The sequence below is a fragment of the Triticum urartu genome, chromosome 3 (assembly GCF_003073215.2).
Source record: "Triticum urartu cultivar G1812 chromosome 3, Tu2.1, whole genome shotgun sequence".
In the NCBI taxonomy this organism is placed as follows: domain Eukaryota; kingdom Viridiplantae; phylum Streptophyta; class Magnoliopsida; order Poales; family Poaceae; genus Triticum; species Triticum urartu.
In genome coordinates, this window is record NC_053024.1 from 591,593,711 (window position 1) to 591,608,891 (window position 15,181).

At 49.7% G+C, this 15,181-nt stretch overlaps 1 protein-coding gene across 1 annotated transcript; it reads left to right on the forward strand.

The window, feature by feature from the left end:
- The first annotated feature begins 279 nt into the window (after positions 1 to 279).
- LOC125545200 (calcium-dependent protein kinase 3) lies at positions 280 to 6,429 on the forward strand. Its single transcript, XM_048709083.1, has 7 exons — positions 280 to 1,133; positions 2,303 to 2,446; positions 2,533 to 2,685; positions 3,686 to 3,801; positions 3,916 to 4,083; positions 5,646 to 5,876; positions 5,964 to 6,429. The coding sequence occupies exons 1-7, from the start codon at positions 452 to 454 to the stop codon at positions 6,111 to 6,113; spliced, it is 1,644 nt and encodes a 547-aa protein (XP_048565040.1). The 5' UTR covers positions 280 to 451; the 3' UTR covers positions 6,114 to 6,429.
- Positions 6,430 to 15,181: the final 8,752 nt, after the last annotated feature.

Below are 15,181 nucleotides of genomic sequence, written 5' to 3' on the forward strand. Positions count from 1 at the left end.
CAACGGCAAATCTTGCGGAAGAAAAAAGGGAAACAAAAGGAGCGACGCCACGCCATCCCCCTCTTCTCTCTCGCCGTGCGCGGGCGCAGTCAAACCCCCCACCGCCGAACCGCAAGGCGCACGCGGAAACGGGCCCAGAAGCGCCAGAGCCCCACCGGTCATGCACACGCGCGCGCGAACGGCCCCCGCCGCGTACGCGCCCCCCCCATCCATCGCTACGCGTCCCCCGCCATGCCGTTGCGTTGCGTTGCGTTACCCGGCGGGCGACACAGTTACTGCTCCTCTACTACCTCCCTGTCCGCCTGCCTCCCTCCGCGTGTAGGCTCTCTCCGCTGGCAGGGTAGAGTAGAGTAGAGTAGAGTAGAGCGAGCGCCCTTCAATTCCCTCCAACCCAGCCGGGCAATGCCGTGCAAACCCTAGCCCCCCGCCCACCTGATCCCCGCGCGCGGCCATGGGCAACTGCTGCCGCTCGCCGGCCGCCGCCGCGCGGGAGGACGTCAAGTCCTCGCACTTCCCCGCCGCCGCCGCCAAGAGGAAGCCGCACCAGCCTCGGAGCGGCGCCGCGGGGGGCGCGGCGGCGGGCGGAGGAGGCGGAGGCGGAGGGGCGAAGCGGCTGGCCGTGCTGGGCGAGGAGGGGTGCGACTTCATCGGCGGGATCGACGACAAGTACCTGCTGGACCGGGAGCTGGGGCGCGGCGAGTTCGGGGTCACGTACCTCTGCGTCGACCGGGACACCAAGGAGCAGCTCGCCTGCAAGTCCATCTCCAAGCGCAAGCTGCGCACCCCCGTCGACGTGGAGGACGTGCGGCGGGAGGTGGCCATCATGCGCCACCTGCCCCGCAGCCACAGCATCGTGTCCCTGCGGGAGGCGTGCGAGGACGAGGGCGCCGTGCACCTCGTCATGGAGCTCTGCGAGGGCGGCGAGCTCTTCGACCGCATCGTCGCCAGGGGCCACTACACGGAGCGCGCCGCCGCCAACGTCACCCGCACCATCGTCGAGGTCGTGCAGCTCTGCCACCGCCACGGCGTCATCCACCGGGACCTCAAGCCCGAGAACTTCCTCTTCGCCAACAAGAAGGAGAACTCGCCGCTCAAGGCCATCGATTTCGGCCTCTCCATTTTCTTCAAGCCCGGTAACCCAACCCCCCCTGGACTGGAATCTTAGATCCGTTTCCCAATTTGGGAGAATCTGCATTTCTGGATGAATAAAAAAAAACGTGGCGGGATTTATATTGGTTTAATGGACTCTCTTAGTCTTAGGTGGAGTGCTGGCAATGGACATCCCGGTAGCTGAATGCCGTTGCTTGGTTGGTGTCTCTTTCATTCAGAACTTAGGATTATCGGAAGGAATTTGGGTTGGACAGCGAATGCGACTGTAGCTAGTATTTTGAAGGCAGGATTCTGGAGTATCCAACCAAGTGGATAATGTATATGCATCGCCTTTACTCCGCTATTTGGCTTGATATGGCATTAGTTCAATGTCAACCCTCTATGCTGTTGGTTTAGCCTCGATTATTTGGTTTGCTGAACATCGTGTTGTGGGTTCTGTGTTTGGTGCTTTAGGTCCACGATCTAGGACGTCTCTAGTGTCAGCCTACTACTTCTAGGAATCGGAAGAAGCAAGTGGTGGAACATCAGTTGTTGCTAAATTTAGCCATTTTGCACTGATTACATTCAGTTCTTCAGTGTGAGGTGAGCTTGGTGGGCTGTACTTTAGGATAAATTATGTAACACTGAAATTATTACAGTTTAGGAAGGGATGCTGGACGTATCTACCATACTGACAGGGTCTGGATCTGAGAGCATGGCTTAATGGAGGAGAGGGGATTTTAGGACAAGGGGATGGATGGTGTGTCTTCCATTTTACTTAATTTTGGAGATACAATCCTGTCCTTTATCTTCATGTAGAGAATGCGTGTCGACCAAACCCTATGAGATAATGTAAGGAACCAACTCATACCAAATCTTATAGATAAGAAAAAGTAATTGTAATCTAGGAAGTACTATTCACGTTAGCAGTTCATCCTCACAGTGACACTTAAACACCAGTAGTGATCATAGCTTATCAAGTATGCTTACTGGTTGGGACTTAGGGTGTTGATGTGCTTTGCTGACGTCGAGTGGACCGTGGTACTGGGCGATTTACGCTCTCTGTCCGTCGCGCCATAGTCCGTTCCTGAAATAAAACATTGTAGCGTCGCTAGCAATGTTGTTGATATACAGCGATTGCACAGTGTGCCTTTTTGGACAGAAAGTGATATATTTTCATCTGAATCTTTCGTTATGTGTTAATTTTTTTCAGGTGAAAAGTTTTCAGAAATTGTTGGAAGCCCCTATTACATGGCTCCTGAAGTATTGAAGAGAAACTATGGACCGGAAATAGACATATGGAGTGCCGGGGTTATCTTATATATTTTACTATGTGGAGTTCCTCCGTTTTGGGCTGGTACTACACTAATTCAAACCTTATCTGTCATTGGCTTTGTGCCTTTATCTTTACTCTTTATGAAAGCTTACATGAAAATATTGCAGAGACCGAACAAGGGGTAGCACAAGCTATTCTTCGTGGGAATATCGATTTTAAGCGAGAACCCTGGCCTAATGTATCGGAAAATGCTAAAGATTTGGTTCGACGTATGTTGGAACCAGATCCAAAGCTCAGGTTAACTGCAAAGCAGGTTCTTGGTATGTACATGGCACACTTATGCTTCTTGCCTACTTCCCTGCAGAAACTATTCAGTTCAGTGGTCAGTAATTGCCACTGTAAAACTCCACATTTTTCATTTCTGTTCCTTCCAGAAATATAGCATCATGCCACAATCTACCCATGGAAATTTATGTCGGTGCCACTAGTCTCGTCTGGAATTATGGCCATGCCATTACTTTCTGTTTAATAATGAAAATTCCACAGTTCCGTTAGTTCTTTTTATGGTTTTGCCACTGCCGTTGCATTTTAGCATTTACCATCCATTTTAGCCGTTAATGCAATGTGGAATGACCGAAACAGCACGGCCAATGTGCATTAATTAGCTGCCTGATTTGATGATCATGGTGGCTCTGAAGTAACTGTGAAGTTTCAAGTTTTTTCATGTACTACATCTATAACTCCGGAGTAATTGAATTTCAAGTTGTCATGTACTACATGTGTAAATCTGATATGAAGTACTCACTCTGTCCCGAATTACTCGTCTTAGATTTGTCTACATTTTAGTGTTAGATACATCCGTATCTAGACAAATCTAAGACAAGTAATTTGGGACGGAGGTAATATTCGAAGCACACGTTATAAATTCTTTTGTTGTGTCAGATAGTTTTCTGCATCGCAGAATCTATAAGCATAAACTTCAACAGAAGGGCACCTGAAATTTTCCATCTTAAAACTTGTGCTTAATCAGCTCTGTTGTTTCGAATTCAGAGAGATCAGACACTTTGCCACCTAAGCGCACATGTTAAACAGAACATAGACCAATTTCAGTCATCTGGATGCGCATTATTACAGCTTGGGCATTTTATTATTTGTGCTACAACCTGAAAGAATGTTGGGGTCAAAATTGTGGTCTGCTTTGTAATGGAAAGGCTTCTTAAGCATCTTGTCTTTTTTGCCAGTATTTCTGAATTCTTATTTTCCCCTGGTTTGTTATACGTCCGTGTAAGTAATTTCATGACATCAACTTTTATTTCACAGAGCACCATTGGCTTCAAAATGCTAAGAAAGCTCCAAACGTTCCTCTTGGAGATATTGTCAAGTCAAGGCTTAAGCAATTTTCGAGAATGAATAGATTCAAAAGAAGAGCTCTAAGAGTATGCACCTAGCTCATTTAGCCTTTCCATCCTGGTCTGCTCAACTATTTTGCAAGTCATTGCTGTGGCAATTTACTTGTTGTGTGACATATATGGCGTATAATTTTTTACCAGGTCATTGCTGATCATTTGTCTGCTGAGGAAGTTGAGGACATAAAGGAGATGTTCAAGGCAATGGATACTGACAATGATGGCATTGTCTCTTGTGAAGAATTGAAGAGTGGGATAGCAAAATTTGGCTCTCACCTTGTGGAATCAGAAGTGCAGATGCTTATTGAAGCTGTAAGTATTGCAAAGAGTTTAACCTTTATTCTCTACTCTTTATTTAAAAACATGAGGCAAGACATGTGTCTATTTTTCGAGAACACCAATTGGTGGCTAACAAGCCACATATTTTGGGAGCATTGCTATCGAAAGGAGTAAGTTCATGAAAGCACACATACTTTGACCAAACTATCAGCACGGCAGAACTATGTTATTCAGTTCAGTGGTCAGTAATTGCCACTGTAGTTCCGTGAGGTATGCCAAAAAATGCGGTCACCTGGCCCACTGAGCATCAATTCTGTGCCAAAATTCATCTCAAATATGGTGAATGGTTCATCTGCAACGAAATGTGTGTCAAACCAAACTTTTAAGTGTACGAAATAAACAGCCATGTGGTTTTGTGATAGTTTTGGTTAAACTATGCGTAGCTCCAAAAGATTTGATATACAACAAAGAACCACATAGCAAAGGCAATATCATGTATGCCCCAGGTGTCCTTGCCCTCTAGGTCTTTCATTTTCATTTGCCAGATCATCACGGAATTTCAGTGGAATGTTAAATGATCCCACAGCTAACAAATGTTCAAATCACTATGATGACTGTTTCATTTTTTGCATCCATTGTAGGCCATTCTCTTATATTCCACAGTATGGTAAATAAATGTGGTCGAATTAATTTAATTAGATCAGCAGTTTCAAAAACAAGTTAAAATTAAGATAGGAGGGCTCAAACTTGTGACCTCAACAGCTGTTTCTTAGTGCTTTTCCATGATGATAAACAACCTTTCTCATCAAATGTTCTGTTTGGGCTGTCCATTTCCTTCTGCCAGCTGCTTTTTAGATGCTATTCCATTGTTTAACATGTCAAACTTTGTATCTGGTGGTGATTTGGTGCAACTATTTGACTTAGCCCCTTAGTTGCTCATGTATTTTACATTCAGTGTACAGCTTGATGTGTTTGACATTTCTCGCCAGACTAGAAATGAAAATTCCCAATGGATATTTATTCTAGCTCTCCACTTGGCCTAGGTTAATGTGACTCATTCCCTTCTAGCTGACAAAAGCTAGAGAAGCTAGTATTGAGTACTCATTCCATTTAGCAACCATAATGGTTTTGGTTTGCATCATTTGCATCAGACGTAGAGTTACTGTTTTAGTTTGTATCATCTTCATACTTACATGTAGCGGCCTTGTCCAGTTATTGACAGTGTGTCGACTCACTTTCTCATCCTGCTTGAAATAACTTATTGCCTCTCTGTTTGATGTTTGCCTGGTAATTTTACCTTGATTCCATCATTATATACTCTCCTATCAGTCTTATCATTAGACCATTTTCTTTTACCATGAGACATGCGATTTGTTGAGTTTTCTTGGGTGGATTGAGATTGTCAATTTATTTTTCCATGGTATCATGTGAGGGGTTATGTTTGTTTGAGTTGATGGTTGCAATTAGCAGCAGTATAACTATTTGGCACAGGGAGGGCAGTAGATAAAGCTGGGATAAATTCTCGGATTTACTTGCATTAGTTCGTATGGTATACTCAGCACGTTTTATTGACCACCTAATGGTTTGGTAAACAGGTGGATACAAACGGTAAAGGAGTACTAGATTATGCCGAATTTCTAGCTGTCTCTCTTCATCTGCAAAGGATGGCAAATGATGAGCACCTTCGGCGGGCCTTCTTATTCTTTGACAAGGATGGCAATGGTTACATCGAGCCGGACGAGCTTCGAGAGGCTCTGAAGGATGACGGAGCAGCTGATAGCATGGAAGTTGTGAATGACATACTGCAAGAAGTTGACACCGATAAGGTGACGATTCCCTTGTACTACCTCGTAAAGCCAGCATCGTTTCTGATTGACTAAAAGATGGTCTGCTTTTCTTGGCATCAACTGTAGGATGGCAAAATTAGCTACGACGAATTCGTGGCGATGATGAAGACGGGCACAGACTGGAGAAAGGCATCACGGCACTACTCGAGAGGCAGATTCAACAGCCTTAGCATGAAGCTTGTGAAGGACGGTTCCGTCAAATTGGGCGTGGAGTAAAAAACATGGTGTTTATTTGTGCATGTAGTTAGGCATTTGGGCCCCACTAAGCAGCAGCTCCTTTAGTTTTTGTCATGGTCGTTTTGCGTGGAAATTTAGATAGGTGGAACCCCCCCTGATTGGCTTACATGTGTAATTAGTTCTCGTGGATGAGTGGCAATGGCACGCGCGTGGTGACTGGTGAGCGATGTGCCAAGAGCATTGCGCCTGCTTTCTGAACTACTGATGCCAAGTGTTGTACAATGTTTTGCCGCACACAAATACAGTTTCTAGATTTGGTGTAGATGTGTCTGAAATAAGATGTGCCGGCTCAGTATCTCGGAGGTGTTGATACAGGTATGTGTGTGCATTCATAGGGTTGGGTGTATGTGCGTGTATGTGAGCATCTATGACTCTGCTGTGTTAAAAAGAAGGTGCTGCCGTGTTCTCTGAAAAAAAAGCAGTGTGCTAGCGAAAGAGACGCGACAATGTGCACCTAATACACAAGGTACAAATAATAGCAGATGCCGGAGACAATGTGCACCTAGTACACAAGGTACAAATAATGGCAGATGCCGTTCCATTTTCACCCAAGTTGTTCTTCTCCGATCGATGCTTTCGTAACCCATAAGCATGGGACCGATGCCATGCCGCAGGAGTTAAAAAAACCACGTGCGAAGCAGGGTTTCGCAATGCCGCTGGATGATCAGAACCCAGAAGTCGAGCATCAGCAGCGGAGCATCATAATAGGTAGTAGGGTGGGAGTGCTAGCAGGACGAAGAGTGATGCCGTTGAATTCGGGGGACAAAGATCAAGCCGGGAGGCTCACGGCTCTATTATGTTAGTAAGCGTTTTTAGTAAGCGCATGCGGCCGGAGGTCAAAAACGCAACAGCAACAGCAAACAAAATGCACATATCCCAACCCGGTTCTGTCGCTCCCCCCTCCCCGCCGCCGCCGGAATAATAAACCAGTGCGGCGGCGGCGGCGGCCCCGCTTTCCGCCACGGCATCATATAAAATATATCATCGTCTTTTGGTTTGGCGATCGCAACCCCCCGGATCGGCGGGACCTGTCGTGTGGTGCCGCCCGCGCACAGCGCCGTGGGCGGCTACGTGGAGCGCCTGCGCGGCACACACGCCTGACACTTGGTCGTCGAAAAAGCGGCCGGAGATAGACAGATAGTAGATCATTAGATAGATATCCGGGGCGAGCTACGTGGCCAGATCCACGGACCCTGGCCGCCCTAGAAATAGAGTAGTGTCGTTGTAGAGTGAGCCACGTAAAACGATCAGGCTGATCAGGTCGGGGTCGCTGTCGCCCCGAGTTTGTTCCACCAGCTGCATTGCGCCTCAAGAGCGGCGATCCGCTGGCTGGATCGATGCGATTGCGATCCCGCGCGTGGCCGATAGCGAGGCGAAAGATACGGAGCACAGCAGCAGCAGCAGAGAATTCGGGGCGATGGCGCGTGCGGCGCGCCGCTAAATCGCCGGCGGGGGAAAGCGCCGCGTCGCGTCGGCAGCGCGTCTCCCTCCGTTCGCACCAACGGACGGACGGCTGGCGGTGCCCCGCGCGCGTTTGCGGCGCTGCACCTGCCGCGCCTCCGGTGCGTCCGGCCGGGCGTACATCCACGTGCGTGAAATGTGACGGGAAGAAGATCGGTCGCTCCTACCTGCTCCTGCTCGCGGCTGCGGGAGAGCGACGCGGCTGCCCCATTGCGGCGGGGATACGGCGCGGCGGCGATGATGCCCCCTGCCGACAGTTGGAGACTGCGGGTCTCGTCGTGTTGTGCCTACGTGGTGGGTTTGTCAGGGCAGGGCGGGGCGCATGATTAATCAGTCTCCCCAATCATGCAATGGGACCTTCATTAACTGAAGAAACAGCGGCTTTGTGTTTGTGGACGGGGGCCGACCTGGCTGGCCGGCCGGCCTTGATCGCCCCAGCCTCCCAGTTTTTTTTTTCTTTTAGGGGACCTCCCAGGGTTTTTTAGGGTTTGTCTATAAGCACTTGGCCCTACAGAAATCGAAGCAAATTTTTCTGCCCCAGTCCCAACAAATAAACAGATTGTTTTCTTATTTATTATTAAAAACGCAAAAAAAAAACATACTACTCCTAAGGGCATCTTCAAGGCTGACCTGCAAATATGCTTAGCATCCATCCACGGACCAGTCCGCGGAAACTGATGCGGAAGCTGGCGGTTCAACACTGCCCGCATACATCCCGTCCCAAATATTTTTTAGCCCGCACACTCAACTAGCCGCATATGTCTATGAAGAAAAATAATTAAGTATAGGAAAAAAATCCCAAACCAACTCACTATTGGCCCACCATAAGAAACTGGGCTAGAATCATCACTTTCAGTGAGCCTTTTTCTGGCCAACTGGGTTAGAGATAATGTTGACAAAGATAGCCCACGAAGGATAGATACTGTTAACCAGATAGTAACCCATGTTGTACTTATGCCCATTAACAATATAATAGCATGGAGGAGCTTTTCATTCAGTTAGTCTCGCAAACAACGGTGATCGCTGCAGCACACTGATGTCATTCTGAGACCTGGACATGCAGCAGCTTCGAGAATGATGGTGTGCTTCTTAACATGCCCGTGATATTGCCCTTGTAGAGCTTTCGGGGAGTTCTTTCATTTTTCAATGCATGCAGTCAAGAGATCCGAGCAAACCTGACCACCCTCTTGCTTCCGAGATTGCCAAGAGCCTCTCGGTGTCCGTGACATTCGGTTCTCTCAGGTATTGAGGTACAAACACCGAGACCACGACAGTTGAGGACCTGACCATGGCATCTCCGCATGTGCTCTCAGACATCCGTAGGTACTCGTCCCATGAATCAACAGCCGTGCCTTATGCAAGCATCTGCAATGTGGCTGTGCACTTCTGGTAACCAGAGAATCCAACCCTTTCGACGGCGTCCTTCTTCAAGATGTAGTCATAAAAACCCGGCCCCCATAGTAGAGACGATCGCAGACATTTTTGCGCATCTGAAACCGCCGACGAAAATTGTTCGCAAAGAGGGTATCGGGAGAAAAGTAGTCAGACATCAGCGTCAAATGCCCGCGCGCCCTGTTGCGCACGAGCACTTGATGACCCTTGATCGATCCCTTGAAATTGGGAACATGTGTTTCCGTGCGCACCACGTCTGCAAGGACTGCCTACATCACCGCCGTCTCATTCGTGTGGCCCTCCTCGTCGGACGAGCAGTTTAACGACTCAACATAGTGCTCGTATATATGTACTCCATACCCAAATCCATTGCTTCAAATAAGAAAGGCCAAAAAATTTAGCACGGGCATTTCACCAAGCAATTGCAAGGCATGGTGAGTACCGTAGGAGCCCGCGCGATGGTTGGAGGAGAGGTATGGAATGGTTGCGGAGAAGTAGCGGCTTGGATCCTGGGTGTACAGCTGGAGGTTACAGACCCGTCGAGTACCGACAAGGGTGTGCCTGGGCGTCCGGGGTGGTTGAGCGGCGGCGAAGGCAAGAGAGAAAAAGGGAAATAGAGAATATGGGAGGTGGAGGCGCGTTGTCTAGGAGGGTTTTGGGTGGGCCGAGGATGTCGGAGTCCTACGTGTGTGCTGTCCGGACTTCGGCAAAGTCCCCAGCTTGTCTTGGGTTTGCTAGTAAAAATACGTCCGGACCGCTCAACGGACTAATACAGACCCGCCTTAGGGCATCTACAACGGAGGCTCTTAGACCAGGCGCTAGGGTTCGATTCCCAGCCGTTACGGTCTAATCCCATTCGATGCTGGGATCTTGGCTAGCGTCGATGCCAACTGAGTCGCAGCAGTGATGGTGGGTGTCGGTGTCAAAACTGGTGGATCTCGGGTAGGGGGTCCCGAACTGTGCGTCTAGGCCGGATGGTAACAGGAGGCAAGGGACACGAAGTTTTACCCAGGTTCGGGCCCTCTCGATGGAGGTAAAACCCTATGTCCTGCTTGATTAATATTGATGATATGGGTAGTACAAGAGTAGATCTACCACGAGATCAGAGAGGCTAAACCCTAGAAGCTAGCCTATGGTATGATTGTTGATGTGTATGTTGTCCTACGGACTAAAAACCCTCCGGTTTATATAGACACCGGAGAGGGTTAGGGTTACATAGAGTCAGTTACAATGGTAGGAGATCTGAACATCCGTATCGCCAAGCTTGCCTTCCACGCCAAGGAAAGTCCCTTCCGGACACGGGACGGGGTCTTCAATCTTGTATCTTCATAGTCCAGGAGTCCGGCTATCCGAACACCCCCTAATCCAGGACTCCCTCAGTAGCCCCTGAACCAGGCTTCAATGACGACGAGTCCGGCGCACAGATTGTCTTCGGCATTGCAAGGCGGGTTCCTCCTCCAAGTACTTTATAGAAGATTGTAAACACAAAGATAGTGTCCGGCTCTGCAAAATAAGTTTTCCACATATTGCCATAGAGAGAATAATATTTACACAAATCTAATCTGCTGACATATTCCGTAGTGCAACACACCACGGCCAAGCTTTTGTCCGAGTCGTTTCATTATCCCACCTCAGCGCGTCATGCGAGGTGGTTTCCTTGGCACGTCTTGTCAAAGCAGAGATCGTGTCCCCTTATTCCGGGATTCTCATCGATACGGGCGTGGGTAACCCAACCGCTTCTAGGACTCCTAGATCATAGGCAAGTCCAAACGGACACAGAGAGGACGCTCGATATCCACCCTCTTTATAAAGGGACGAGGCCTTTTATTTTTCCCTCCCGTGCTCAATCGAATCCTTCCCCCACCTCAAGCTCAAACGCCCAAAGTTCAGGTCAGGTGCTCCGAACCTTCAGTCATGTCCGGATCTAGCCTTCAAGGCCGATGGGTGCCTTCTTCCGTCACGGAAGAAGACGTCAAAAAGTTGAGGGAGGCCAGATATCTGACCGCCGAGATTCTGCATCGGCTGCCTCCCCGGGGGCAGGCCGTCCCCTCCCCCGAACCCAATGAGAGCGTCGTGTTCGTCTCCCACTCCCTCCGAGGTCTAGGCCTTGCATTGGATCCTTTTGTCAGGGGCTTGATGTTTTACTACGGGCTAGATTTCCATGATCTAGCTCCGGACTCCTTTCTTCATATCACGACATTTATTGTTGTGCGCGAGGCCTTCCTCCGGGTTACCCCTCACTTTGGCCTATGGCTCAAGACCTTTGAAGTAAAACCGAAGATGATCGAGGGGCAACATGCGGAGTGTGGAGGCGCCTCAATACACAAGATGACGGGAGCTGCATGGCCCAAAGGTTCCATTCCAGAGGTGTCTGAATTATGACAACAGGAGTGGTTCTACATCACGGCTCCTAGAAGTGCCAAGTGGGCGGCCGCCCCCGTTTTCCGCCCGGGCCCTCCTCCACAACTGATGTCATGGATTAGCAGAGGATTGAGCTGGGGTCCAGCCAAGGACGTGCCTATACTGCAAAGCCGCATTCAAGATCTCTTTAATGGAGATTTTGGTTTGGTCGCGGTAACACAAGTTATGCTGGTTCGTCAAGTCCAGCCTTGCAAACGCCGGCCTCTTCGCTTGTGGGAGTTCAATCCCGAGGGACCACGCGCCATTCAAAATTTCCTCGGCCTGACGCACGAGGAGATGTACAAGTCGTTCTTCGGACCTCAAGTGGAGTGTCCGGAAATCACCGAGGATGTGGGCCTGAGTAGCAACCGCGCCGCCGAACAGGTAAGGCGTCTTCCGACCGAGCGTACTACCTCTCCTTTGATGCGAAGTTATTTCTGAGAGTTCGCTTTTTGACCAAGACTGGCTAACGAAGGCGAAGTTGATTCGGTGCTCGCCCCTCCTTCCTGAGGGTTTGGAAAATCCGATATTGGAAAAGATGCTCCAGCCCGTACCTTGCCCGGAGCCCTTGAAGGAAAATGCGGGCGGTCGCGGGCCCCAAACGCTGGCCGCTCTAGCCGAGGGAGCGAGCGTCTCCGTGAAGGAAGACGACCAGAAGAGGAAAAGGATTGCTTCTGGGGATTCGGAAGTCAAAGCTTCCAAACGGGAGAAGAAGTCTCCCACAGGGGGTCCCACCCCGGGGGGTGCGATTGCCGCACAAAGTCCGCGGGGGGATCAATTCTCCCACGAGTCGTAAGTGACCCAAAATACCTTAATAGTACAGATATGTCGTCTTTTCTTCTGAGAAGATAACCACGGCATGTATCTTTGCAGTTCGGGCCTTAGCCCCTCTCAAATAAGCTCGTCTTCGGGGGATCTTCTTCCAGAGATGATGGAGAGCGAAACGCCTCCTCCGGACTCCTCCGCTCCGGAAGCGGGCGACCCTAAAGTGTCATCGCGGAGGGCCTCTCCAAGTCCGGCGAGGCCAGAAGATAATCCCGTCGACCCCCGAAGTTCCCGGTGTCCGGCTCCCGAAGAGAGCAAACAAACGAGCCCGACGCCGTCTAGTGTGCGGTCGGATGTCCTGAGGTAGTTGGTGGGGCGAGCGGCCATCTCAGATGAACACCGTGTGCTGATGAATACGGTGATGGAGAGAATCTTGTCCGCCGAAAGTGGATTGCATAAAGCTTTTATGAGTCTACTGACAGGTTTTGAGGTACGTAAAATAATGTATGATGGTCTTGTACATGCTAAGTGTGCCCTGTGTAGATAGTAGCCCCTGAGACTCTGGTTGTCATTGGGAACGACGACGATCAGAGGATCATAATCCCAGGTAGTAACCATACTGCTTTTATGAGCAGGTGATGGAAGCTCCGGTTGCTAGCCGGACTAGCGAGTTTTCCCATTTAAAACGGCAGTTGGATGCGGCAGACGCCGACATCGAGCTTGTTAACAAAAGGCTTGACAAGGCGCGGGGTAGGTGTTATTATCTGGTAAACGCCGCATAGTAAGAGCAGCATGAAGCCAGTATATTTAACATGTTATTACTGCAGATGGAGCTGCCACTGTTGAAGCCTTGCAGGCGGAACTTGCCCGAGCCAAGGAACAAGCGAGATTGGGTAATGCGGCTGCTTTGAAGGCGGCCGAAGAGTTGCGGGCCGAGAAGACCGCGCATGGCGAGAGCCGGGATAAGATGGCCAATATGGCCATAGAATTAAAAGCCGCCGTCGACCGTTGCCGGGCTCTTGAAAAGGAAAACCAGGCGAAGGCATCGGACCTTGAGAAGGTTGCTGCAACGGGAAAAGACCTCCGCTCTGCTATGAGGGCAAAGAAGGAGGAGCCGCGGGAAGCCGGGGATATTGTAGCCGGAAAATCCTTTATGCTGCAGAGGAAGTTCGGAGATTCACGGTATGCCCCTCTAGATCGGTTGTGGAGTTCGGAGGATGTGTATATGGATTTGGCGGCGAGCGTTGCCGATGCGGCCAAATACTTCCAGAGTCAGACGGACCGTGAAGTAGACCAGCTGTTTTGGAAACAATTCCTTTCTCCCGAGCGCCCGCTTTCATTGACGGACCAATTAGCCGAATGGGCCGAACTAAATAGGTTGTCCGGACTCTCCATGAGGTCTGTTGTGGATCAGCTATGGCCGGGAAGGTCGAAACCGAGCAGCTATTTCAGCTTGGTGCAGCAGTTCCTTGACGTGGTGCCGCGCATAAATGCGATGAAGAGGTCGGCGTGCATAGAAGGCGCACGAATGGCCTTTTCCCGTGCTAAAGCATACTGGGCAGAGATGGATGCTACCACTGTTGCAGCACAGGATTCGACCATAGGTCGAAGGGTGCTCGTTTGATAGAGACCCAGTGCTCAAAAAATATTATGTTTGAGTGACATGTAATCTCATTGTAAGCGAAATGCTTTTATAAATTTTCATAAGGCTACTTTTATACTTTTGCCTGAAAGTAATGTGATGCCTCCTGGGCGGCCGTTTATGTATACATGTGTATAACCTGAAAGATTGCAGTCGTCGGCTTCAACCCCCACGCATATAATGCGGAGGTGTTCGCAGAAACACGCGTTCACACTTAACCCAACGTCTTGGTCCTATTAAGGAGGTGATAGCGGAGCGAGCGAGGCAACCGGACTATAATGCTTTAACACTTTCACTTAGCCATAGGAGTTTGACAGTGGGGCTACTAGATAGCCCCTGGTGGCTCCGCACTCTCCCGATCCCGGGGTGCGTATATGCCTGGCCGGAAAGCGGCCCTTCGTTAAGGCGGAGGAATTCTAACATTCCCATGGGTCATCGAGTGGTTGACCAGTCTCGCGCTAGATCATGACAGTCAGTTTTCGGCTTTCTCTACTGAGGTGCTCGTCCGGATGAACCAGGGCACAATCGCAGTAGTTCTCCTGGTGCTACCTTAGCCGGTAAAGTGGAACGTAAGGCACCAAAACACAGGAGCCGGGCAAACCCAACATTTGACCAAAGACAATGATTCGGAGCTGATGCATATAGGGCCAAACTCGCGACGCTGAACACTCCCTAAGGTATTCGGTCTTTGTGGTATAAACCGGGCCTAAATAATGGCCTTCGTAAGAAGCCCCTTATGTCCAGGTACGTGCATTGGTCTGGCGTGGCCACATGCCAAGACGTCAGCATCCTTCTCAACGATGGATATTTATCAACAAGAGACAGTAAAAAAGATTTACGCAGGGTCTTAATCTAAAAAGAATCCTTGGAGCGGGTCCCTGCTGCACGTCTGCGCCTGTGTCTCCGTTGTGTCGTATCCTGGACGGGTGTGGCACGATGATCGTCTGTAAAAGAGAGGAATTTAGGTGAAAAAGGTTGTCGTGCAAAAAGATAACTAAAGAAACTATGCATAATTCAAGATGAGGAGGAATGGCCACATGTCTGCGCGCATTGAGCCCCTTGTAAATAGGGGTGTGACCATTTATTCGGTATAAGTAGCAGCGCGGGACTCGATTAGTTGTGTCTAAGGTCTTGACGACCTATGGGGCGCTTTGGCTAGTCCGGGCGCCTTTAGTGTGTGGCTGCCAAGGCAGCCTCACTCTCTTCGGCGCGCAGAGATCGCTTGATATTTCCGTGCACTGAAATGATGCCACGTGGACCGGGCATCTTGAGTGTGAGGGAGGCGTAGTGTGGTATTGCATTAAAGCGAGCGAAAGCTTCGCGCCCGAGCAGTGCTTGATAGCCACTTTGAAACGGAGCGATGTGGAAGGTTAAATGCTCGCTACGG